Source organism: Marmota marmota, unplaced genomic scaffold (genome assembly GCF_001458135.2).
Source record: "Marmota marmota marmota unplaced genomic scaffold, marMar, whole genome shotgun sequence".
NCBI lineage: Eukaryota > Metazoa > Chordata > Mammalia > Rodentia > Sciuridae > Marmota > Marmota marmota.
The window spans coordinates 6,865,722-6,876,186 of record NW_026000153.1 but is presented as its reverse complement, the minus strand read 5'-3'; the positions used below and the strand labels follow the sequence as shown (position 1 = coordinate 6,876,186).

Genomic DNA, 10,465 nt, shown 5'->3' with positions numbered 1-10,465 from the left:
GCCCCTCGGACCGTCCAGTGGATTGGCTCGCGCCTTCCTGGCCCCGCCTCCTGTGCCAAGGCCTGCCCGTCCCAGCTCCGCCTAGCCAAGGTACAGCGGTGTGGTGGGTGCTGCCACCCGCGGACTCCGTGATGGACGGGTCGTTGGCACCGCCCTCCAGGCCAGGGCGCGCCCCCTCCTCTACAGAGGGCCTCATCCCTATTGGAGGAAAGGATCCCCTCCGGGCGCCAATCAAAAGGCGGCCCCTCCTCCCGCACGTGGTCCGTGGTCGTTGGAGAATAGTGTCCCCTTCACCTTTAGCTGGTTGAATGGCTGTGTCCTGTGTCCGAGTCCATTCGGTTTGAGGGGTGTTACCGACTTCGTTGGTGTTACTCTGATTTTTTAAAAAAATTTAAAAGTCAGAAGCTCAACAATGCTGCTGATAAAAGAGAAGATTGAAAACAGAAGAAAGAACTGAGAAGGCTAAAGCCAGTCTGGTCTGAATTTGACTTATCCCGTGAAGGACTACAACCCGGAGGAACGCAAAATTGGAAGAAGTATGGATAATCCAGCCTGACCTTCTGTGGTAGGGTGAAAATTGAGATACAAAAGAAGCTGCACCGAATTTGAGAACTGGTACCTAGGCTCAGCATGAAACAAAGATATGTATAGAGAGCAAGTAATTTTACCTTTTTGGACTTTAGCATCCTTACCTGGAATGTTTGTTTTAAATCCCCTGGTCACCTGCAGCTTTAAAATCCTACAGTTACTCTCAAATGGAATTCAATAACATTCTCAGTGCATTCCTAGTGATGACATAGTATCTTGATGCAGAGTAGTCTAAATAGCCAGAGGACAGCCCTTTCCTTACCCTCCCATTTTGAAAATGCTTGAGGTGTTCTGTATGTGAAAATAATAGCAAATGGTATTTTTGTGCAAAGTATAAAAATAAATATCCTTCTCTTTTTTTCCTTTTCATATTTGCAATAAGTCATTTATGTAGTGATTTTCATCACTTGTTCAAAGGGTATAAAAATTAAATTTTTAAACATCTACTGGGGAGGTTGAGGCAGGGGAATACCACTTATGGCCAGAAGTTAGAGCCCATCTTGGGCAGCATATGGAGACTTCATCTTTAAAAAAAAAAAAAAAGAAATATGTGTGGGTATATATATATATATATATATATATATATACACACACACACACACACATATAAACAAAGCTAGTCAAAGCTTTTTATGTTAAGATGTGTTCATCATTTTTACTTTTTCATAAAGATGTTTCCCTTCACCCCAATCCCCTCCTTACAAACATACGTCAATATTCCAACTCATTGCTATATAACTCCTTCACATCATTAATCATGTTATTGTTAAACGTCTTGTTGCTAAGCAGTGGCTAGATAAATTGATGTCTGTAGCCCCGCCACAACACAACACAGTACCCGGCACCTATGACAGTACAGTAAATGTTCAGTAAATGAATGCATGAGTGACTGACTGTATCCATCTTCACCAGTCCTACTAAAATTATTTGAAAGGTCACTCATGAATTTCACCATGTTCTTATTCTCCTTAACATCTCCCATGTGGTGGGCTCACCTCCTATCTCCTCTCTGGATGGAACTTTTTATTTTTCCCATAAAGATTCTGGAGTATAAAACTTTGGCCTTCTCTGTTCTTTCCTTGGCCCTCTTTCTTTGCTTTTCAACCATCTTATCTCTCTCTCCAAGTACTAATCCACATAAAAATGACAGTATGTTTTATAGTCAACCCAGCAGTTCTAACTTCACTTAGAATTGGTAGCTTCTTTATCATACCCTATCAGTTCTTCAAAAATTTAAAGTACCTATGAATATACACATATATGTAGAAATGAAACAAATGTTACACTACTCCTGCTACTTGGGATTCACTACCTTTTCTATTCTGTTTTGTTTCACTTTTGTAAAATGCTAGTCACTGCCTGAATTGATTGCTCAACCCACTAATGGATTGTAATCTGCAATTTGACAAATGATGGTCTAAATCAGTGCTTTGCAAACTTTAGTGCACAAAAGAATCATCTGGAGACTTTGTTCAACAGACTTTTGGACCCCATCCTCATTGATTCTCATTATGTAGCTAAGGGTTGAGCCTCGAGAATTTGCTTCTTAACAGGCTGCTTTGATGCTGGTACTTCCATCAGATCCTGGGCCATCTTTGGAGAAGCACTAGTCTAATGATGTTTTCCTGTACATAGTCAGAACTGTTGTTTCAGTGTCTCAGTGATTCTTTAAGGAGACCAGAGCCCTAACTCTGTAAAATTTCTAATATTCGAAACTTTCATTTTTTTCTCAGTGCTGAGAGTCTAACTTGGGGCTTCATGCTTGCTAGGCAAAGGCTTTACTACTGAGCTACATCCCAAGCCCCGAAACTTTTTTATATACTGTATATTCTCCCTCTTCACATGGTCAAATGATGGTATTTTGATCAAAGCTATTGAGGTTTAAAATTAGTTTGAACATATTATTAAGGCACTTCATTTGACAAAATTACTAGCCAGAGACCCCACTGAAACAGGTGTGCTAGTTGTATGCTTATCAATAAAAATAATAACTGAACCTAAGTGAACAGTGTGTTGTTACCTAGTTTGAATTTCAGATGAAGTAAGCCTCTTTACTTGGACCCTTTTTCTCTTTTGTGCTCATTTTTCTTTACTTGCCCTTGTTCTAAAGCTATGCCAGATCAGATCTTTGAGGTATGGGACAGCAGATTTGCATAAGGCAGAAGACCTGTGGCACCACTTAGACTGGGGCTACACCTCCCAAAGCAGCAGACCTGCTGCCAGTAGCATTAAAATTGTCATTGTTCCACTTTTTTACTCAGTATAGCTTTTAATTCAAATTTTTTATTATTATTATTACAGTACTGGAGATTGAACCCAGGAATGCAGTACCACTGAACTACACCCCCAGTTCCTTTGTATTTTAAATTTTGATACAGGGTCTGGCTAATTTGCCCAGGATGGCCTCAAACATGTGATCCTCCTGACTCAGCCTCCTGAGTAGCTAGGATTACAGGTGGGAGCCACCACACCTGACTCATTATAGTTTTTAAAAGATGGCCATGGTTTTGCCCTTTTTAAAAAAAAAAAATGTTCATACACTATCTGCTCTATCAAAATAGGACTAGATATATAATTAACTTATCTTTAAACAGGGTTTTTTCCTATTATATTTTTAAATGGGCCATGTAAACATAAAAATTTATCTTCATACGATCTACAAAAAACACTGTTTCAGGGTTTGGAGTTGTGGCTCAGCAGTAGAGCTCTAGCCTAGGGTGTGTAAGGCCCTGGGTTCTATCCTCAACACCACATAAACGTAAATAAAATAAAGGTATTGTGTCCAACTACAACTAAAAAATATTTTAAAAAACACTGTTCAAGGGCTGGGTAAAGCAGTGGTAAAGCACTTGCTTCACATGCATGAGGTCCTGGGTTTGATCCTCAGCCCCACATTAAAAAATAAGTAAATAAAGATGTTAATAAAATAAAAAAAAATATTTTTCAAGATTTTAGTGGTACCAGGTACAGTGCAACTTGGGCTGAGGAAGGAGTATCGAGAGTTCAAAGCCAGCCTCAGCGACTTAGCAAGTCCCTAAGCAACTTACTGAGACCTTTTCTCTAAATAAAATACAAAAAAAGGGATGAGAATGTAGCTTAGTGCCCCTGGATCCAATCCCCAGTACAAAAAATAAAAAGTTTTTAATGGTGATTAGAAACATCTTAAATTCTAAAACCAAAATTAGAGTATTTAGGAATCACATTGTTGGATACTATTTCTGAGCACATCAATAGCTTATATCATGTTTTTAACAAACTTTTGTCCTCCCTTCCCTGTACCTTCATTGGTTGTTTAATAAGATGCAAGGGACAGGAGCCAATCATGACAGGATTATAAGCAAACACCATGAAATAGGGGCGTTGAAGCCGGATTTAGGCATTGGTTCTGTTCTGGCTAAGGGATTTGGGGCAAGCAACTTAACCTGGCTCAACCTGTTTCTTGTACAGAACATACATGATCTTGATACCAGTCTCTGAATGGTTGTGAGTCTCAAAAGATTCAGTATCTATTTGAGAATACTCATAAATGTATTAATAGGTAAACAATGTCATCCTAGCAGGGTGTAATAATTTGCATAATGCCCAGGGCAGGTTGTGACACTGTACAGTTTAAAATACACTTACTATGAGGGCTGAGGATGTAGCTCACCGGTAGAAGCACTTGCCTAGCATGTGCAAGGCTCTGGGTTCAATGCCTAGTAATATATATATGTATACTACCACATGCATATGTATACATATAAATTATACAAAATAGCAAAATCAAACTCTACTGTCATGTATATCTAAAAAGAACAAATAAAAAATACTAAAATAAGTCCCAGTATATGCATGCCAATGGGTATGTGTTTTTATATATATGTATATCACATACACATATACACACACATATATGCACATGTGTGTGCACATGCATGGGCCATAAATTGGGGCCCTTAAGGACTTACAGGTAATAATTGCATAGTAGTTTTTACTAATAAGAATGTACATCACTGTACATTATTATAATAATAATGACAATTCTGTTTTTCTCCTACACAATGGATAGATGTATATATAGAGATGAAATTTGAAAAGAAATTGTCATTAAGAGACTAGAGTAGCTATTTGAAATTTTAATATTTAAAGCTTTTACTTTAAACTTATTTTTCCCCCCATGGGGGTAGTTAACACTTTGACTAAGGAATTTTTGGTGTCCAAAATAGGTTTAAATGTGTCACAGAAATGTTTCATATTTATCAGTTGATGACCAAAGCCCTGTTTATGTTTAATGTTGATTCTGGAATTATTTTCCTTCAAAAAGCAACTGAGACATAATATCAGCAGATGTTCATAAAAAATAATTCTTTTTGGGCACAGTGGTACACACCTGTAATCCCAGCTATTTGGGATACTGAGGCAGTAAGATAGCAAGTTTGAGGCCAGGCTAGGCAACTTGGTGAAACCCTGTCTCAAGCAATAAAGAGGGTTGGGGATATAGCTTAATGATAGAGGGCTTCTGGGCTCAAACCAGAGTACTGTCAAAATAAGCAAAACAAAAAAACAAAACAAAAAACCCATAATTATTCTTTATCAAAATAGTCGGAGTATTAATAAGAGATTAAATATTTATATTATCTTTCATTCTCAATTCATTCAGTTTAGCTAGCAATTAAAAAAAAATCTTTAAAAGCCCTTATTTTATCATAATACAATATGTAAATCAATGGATGTGTAACTGATGTGATTCTGCAATCTGTGTATGGGGTGAAGGTGGGAGTTCATAACCCACTTGAATCAAAGTGTGGAATATGATATGTCAAGAAATTTGTAATGTTTTGAACAACCAACAATAAAAAATTAAAAAAAAAAACCACAATCCGTGATGTTTTTCCTGCTTTTTAAAGAAATTCTCTTAAATTCCATAAATAACATGGTGTTGTAAAAAGAATCCCAGTCCTTTATTGGGGCATGCTGTTGATAAGACATATAGTTTAGTGGAAAGATGTGTCATGGGTCAATACCAAGGGGATTTTCCCAGCCTACAGAAGTGAAAACTAGCATGGAGAAAAAATAGCTCCCTGCTACATAATGCATGTGGTCCCTCCTCCAGTGCATATGCACTCTTTCCCAGCCTCCTGTCTCTTGCTTAAATCACTATGGTTATACATGAATGATTAAAGTATTAGAGGACATTTTCCCTTACCACCTTCTCCCTCAAGGGTAGCCAAGAGCTTCAATAAAGGCAAGCCCCATATTTTAGGCCTAGATTGCATAAGCCTCCCAAATACAGGAACTCTGTTTCTTCTTTATTTTTAACTCGCCATAGTGTCTCCTTCTAGAGAGCTCTAAGACAATCTGCAGGTAGAAGTCTTTAACTACTATAGATCACAAGGGGCAGGCAGCAGCGATGAATTCATGTCATGATTTACTACTGCCTTAGCCAACTGCCATTCTCACATTAAATTTGTGTGTCAAGTTGTTTGTCTCCTATATATTTCAACCAGGGCCATCTATACCTTAGGTGACCGATTTCCTTTGAGTGACTACTGAATTGTCTCAGCCACCAAGGTAAGCCAGGTGGGAACCGGTAAGGAACAAGAAAGAAAATAGTGCACTGGTTAACTTACCCAACTTCTATTTCCCAGAAGCTAGCTGGGGCTCTGGCTGAACCTCAGGGATTAACTGTCTAAACTGGATAGGATTTGGAACATAGCCCTGAGCTGGGTCATCCCTGGTGTATGGAAACATCAGGATACATTAGGACCTATACTGGAGATGTCTTCATTCCTTAAACAAATAGTCTGTGCATCTCTAATGTGCTTGGCACTGGTGTTGCAGAGTTAAACCAAGTAAGGTCCCTGCCTTTTACCTTTCGCTTCTAGTGAGGGGGCCTAAGCATAGATAAAGAAGTGATTTAGAGTGCAGCATGGTAAATGCATATTGGAGCCATGCAAAGCAATGGGGGTTGGATGAAGGACAAAGATGATCCTAGAAGTAACACTGAGCCATTTTGAGAGGGAGTTGACTGACTGTAGGCATTCCCAGCTGAGGGAACCTAGAAAAAGGGAGAGCATCTGAAGAATTGCAAGCAGTTCATGCTAGCTGGAATAAAAGAGTAGGAGGTGAGGCAACTGGCTGGAAAAGTAGGTTGGGGCCTCGTCTAACCAGCTCACTGTGCTGGCTACAGACTGGAATGGATCCAAAAGGCAAATGGGTAGTAACAGAGCAGTAACATGACTATATTTATAGTTTGGAAGGAGAGCTCAGGCAGTATTTTGGGGATTGGATTGATGGGAGAAGAAAAAAGCACAGTGAAGGGAAAGACTTGTTAGGAGGTGATGTAGTCATCCAGGGAGGAAGGAAAGAAAACTGGATTAGAGCAGCTGTTGGTCAGTTAAGCCCTTGAGAGACAGCCTTGGCAGGCCTTAGATACTGCCACATGACCAAGAAGGAAGAGGCCAGGGTGGTACTGGCACTAGTGAGGGATATTAAGAGATTGAGCACGATTGAGAAGGGGGAAGTTGAGTTGAGCTTTATGTAAGTAGAAGGAAACTAGCCTGTAGGTTTTGGGGTTAAGTTCTGCTGGCCCCGCCTGGGGATCCACATAGGTTGCTGGGCCTATCTTTTTGAGCACTGAATTTCATTGAATTCAGTGCTTCTCCATGCAGGAATCGTAGGTCCTGCTCTCTGCATGTGCTTTCCCTGTGCCTACACAGTGATAATCCTAGGACAGATATCCGCAAAAGAAGGGTCACAAGGGGGCAGTGGAATTAGTGCTCAAGTTGGAAGGTAACCAAATAGTAATATTGGGTGTGGCAAATTTAATTTTCTTCATTTTTAACATTCCATAAGCAAAGGAAATTTAGGCCTTGTTATTTTCCAACACAGTCTACTATGTAAACAGCAGTTGTCTATGGCACTGAGTCAGCCTATTAAAAAGTTCATCACCTGAAAAATTGCATCATGTTATTTTTAAAATATTGATGTGCTAGAAAAATGCCCACCCCAAGATGTTCATGTCCTCATCGCTGGAATCTATGAATATGTTGCCTTATATGGCAAGAAGGACTTTGCAGTATAAGTAAATTAAGGATCTTGAGATAGGGAGATTATCCTGGTCCAATGTAATTACAAAATTACAAGGTTCTTCGTAAGTAAAATTGGTGGGGGGTGTTAGGAGTGGCAAGATCAGAGTGATACAAAGAAAGATTCAATCCACCATTGTTGGTTTCAAAGACTAAAGGGGCCATGAGCCAAGGAATGCAGGTGGCCTCTAGAAGCTGGAAAAGGCAAGGAAATGGATTCTCTTCAAGTGCCTCCAGGTGGACACAGCCCTGCCAACTTCTCAATTTTAGCCCAGTGAACCCCATTTGTGACTTCTAACCTCAAGAACCAAAAGATGCATTTGTGTTGTTTTAAGGCACTAATAAGTTCATGATAATGTTACATCAGCAACAGGAAACTAATGACTAGTCTTTATGATTTCAGAAATCCCCAGATTAAAACTCTTAAAAAAAAATCAGTTGGGTGCAGTGCTGCATGCCTGAATCCAGCTACTCAAGAGGCTTGGGGCAGGAGGATGGCAAGTGCAAGACTAGCCTCAGCAATTTAGCAAGGCCTAAGAAAATCAGTGAGACCTTGTCTTAAAAATAAAAAAAAAAAACTGAGGGCTGGGGATGTGGCTGGGTGGTTAAGCACCCCTGGGTAAAACCCCCAGTGTGAAATAAATAAATAAAAATCAGTAAACAGAGCCACTAAATCCTTATTTGGTTATTCATATATATTTTGTTTCAGCTTCCTGCTCCCACCGTGACACAGGGTTGTGTGGGATGCCAGGGTTTCCTCAAGTGGGGCCTACAGGTAATAGCATTTAAGGTACTAAGTGGAACTTTCTATCACCTGCCTGGGAACATCCTTGCAAGATCCTTCCAAATGCAAGCATTGAGATAAGAAGGTCACAGTGTTAAAAAAGAACAACTTTGGTTCAGGTGTTCTGTCTGTGCTATTAAATACTCTGGAAAGTCGAAAGATGTAAGTAGACAAAATATTTGGTGAAATTACTGTTCTAAAAATAGCCCTATGTTGGCCAGGACTTCTGGAAGGGTGATGTCTTTTACATCTCCTCCTGCTAAGGCAAAAAGGTGGCAGTTGGGAAAGTCCACACTGACATCTAGTGATACAAAACTGCACTGCCAAGGACTCCAAAGGAAACAGTTTGCATCAGTGGACTCCTGGATCTTGCTTCACCTATTACCCCGCAAGAGGGCTTAGGACTCGACTCGGTGACCCTTTCCTGGTTGGGGTGAAGCAGTCAGGGCTTCACTACATTGGGCTGTTTAAAAGTTTGCCTCTTAGTTTTTGTTTTGTTTTGTTTTGGTTTTGGTTTTTTTTTATGTTCTGCATACAAAAGCTAAAGATTTCACTTCTAAAAGCCTCTTTGTGCTTCTGGTGGCAAGACCTGTTTAATGCCATTATGTTTTCTATCGTGTTCTCAGTGATGTCCTAAGCAAGGAATAACCTATGTCCAAGGATAGGACCTGTGTAGCAGGATCTTGCCTTCTTTGCCCTGAGAACTTTGTCTGCATTTGATTTTCAGCAACTCTGAAGCCTAAAGCACAGAAGAAATGACAAAGAATGCCCTTTCAATTTTTTTCCATGCATAGGTGAAAATAAATCAAGAGAGAGAAGGTTTTTATTTTCTTACTTAACTGGGGCAAAATTAGAAGAAGAGTATATTTTGAAGGCTATTGTAGTAGCAACCAGATTAAAAATACTGATGAGGGGTTACACAGCAATGTGAATGCACTTAATGCCACTGAATGGAACAATTAAAACTGGTTAAAATGGCAAATATTATGTTATACATATTTTATCACAATTTTAAAATGTGATGAAGGGCTGAACAGTGGCAGTTCCAGTAGGAATAAAAGGCTGAAGAGTGGCAGTCCAGTATTGATCAAATGATTGCAGATCCATTTTCATATCATTCTCGTAAGCACACTGTGCAGATTAAGTGCAGATGAACAAATACTAAACTCTTGAGAATACTAATGCCAAAAATACTCCTACAACCTCCTCATTGAAACAAACAAACCTAAACATTATGAAAGAACCAGGTTTTACTAGGAAATGTGGTTTTACTTTCATACGGTAGAACATTTTTTTCATGATCTGTAAATATCAAAAGCTTCAAGCAAATCATACAGATGGGAAAATAAAATGTGCTACACTAAAACACACAGATTTAGCAGGAAACGGGCAAAAACAAAAAAGTTCTAAGAGGCATCACTGATTCAGTTTTGACTGTTAAAATTGTATGAGAGAGGCACAAATATTTCCAGAATTCAGTTATTTCTGCGAGGCAAGTAAAAAAGGGTAAGATAAATAACGTTAAGAAAGCAGCTCCAGACATGACTTGTGCAAAGAACAAATCCAAGGGTTTGGGAATGATGATTGGTGACTGTTCAGAGTTTGTAATAAATTGAAGTTGTGATTCAGTGAAATACTAGGGAGGCATTAGAAGAGATCTAGGATTTATTTCTTCCATTAAAAATAATGTTTCAATAAAATATTCTCTGGTACATCTTTTAATTGGTGGCATAGTACTAACAGATCTTTCTCTGTTTCTTCAACCCTCCCGTATCAATTACTGACTAAAGAAGTGAAAAGTCCTGTCAAGACCACTGTTGATTAGGAGAATGACAGCTACAATTAGGATTTCATTTTAATACCGCATGCTTTTTTATACTGAATTAAATGTCACCATAAATTTATTTGTTGATAATAGCTCATGAGTTTCAGCAGCAGAAGAGTTTCTTCTGGAGCTCACAAAGAAACTTAGAATGTACAATATGAAAATATAAAAAGAAAGCTGAATGTGGTGCCATGCACCTGT

The 10,465-nt window shown here is 39.0% G+C and overlaps 1 protein-coding gene across 1 annotated transcript in view; it reads right to left on the bottom strand.

Annotated features, from left to right (window-relative positions):
* Positions 1-686, bottom strand: part of Znrf2 (zinc and ring finger 2) — a 92,551-nt gene extending 91,865 nt beyond the window's left edge. The window contains exons 1-2 of the mRNA XM_048786305.1: positions 669-686; positions 12-81 (exon numbers count right to left, since the gene is read on the bottom strand). Of these exons, the coding sequence (XP_048642262.1) occupies positions 12-81; positions 669-686 (88 nt within the window). The remainder of the gene's footprint in view (positions 1-11; positions 82-668) is intronic.
* Between the last annotated feature and the right edge of the window lie 9,779 nt (positions 687-10,465).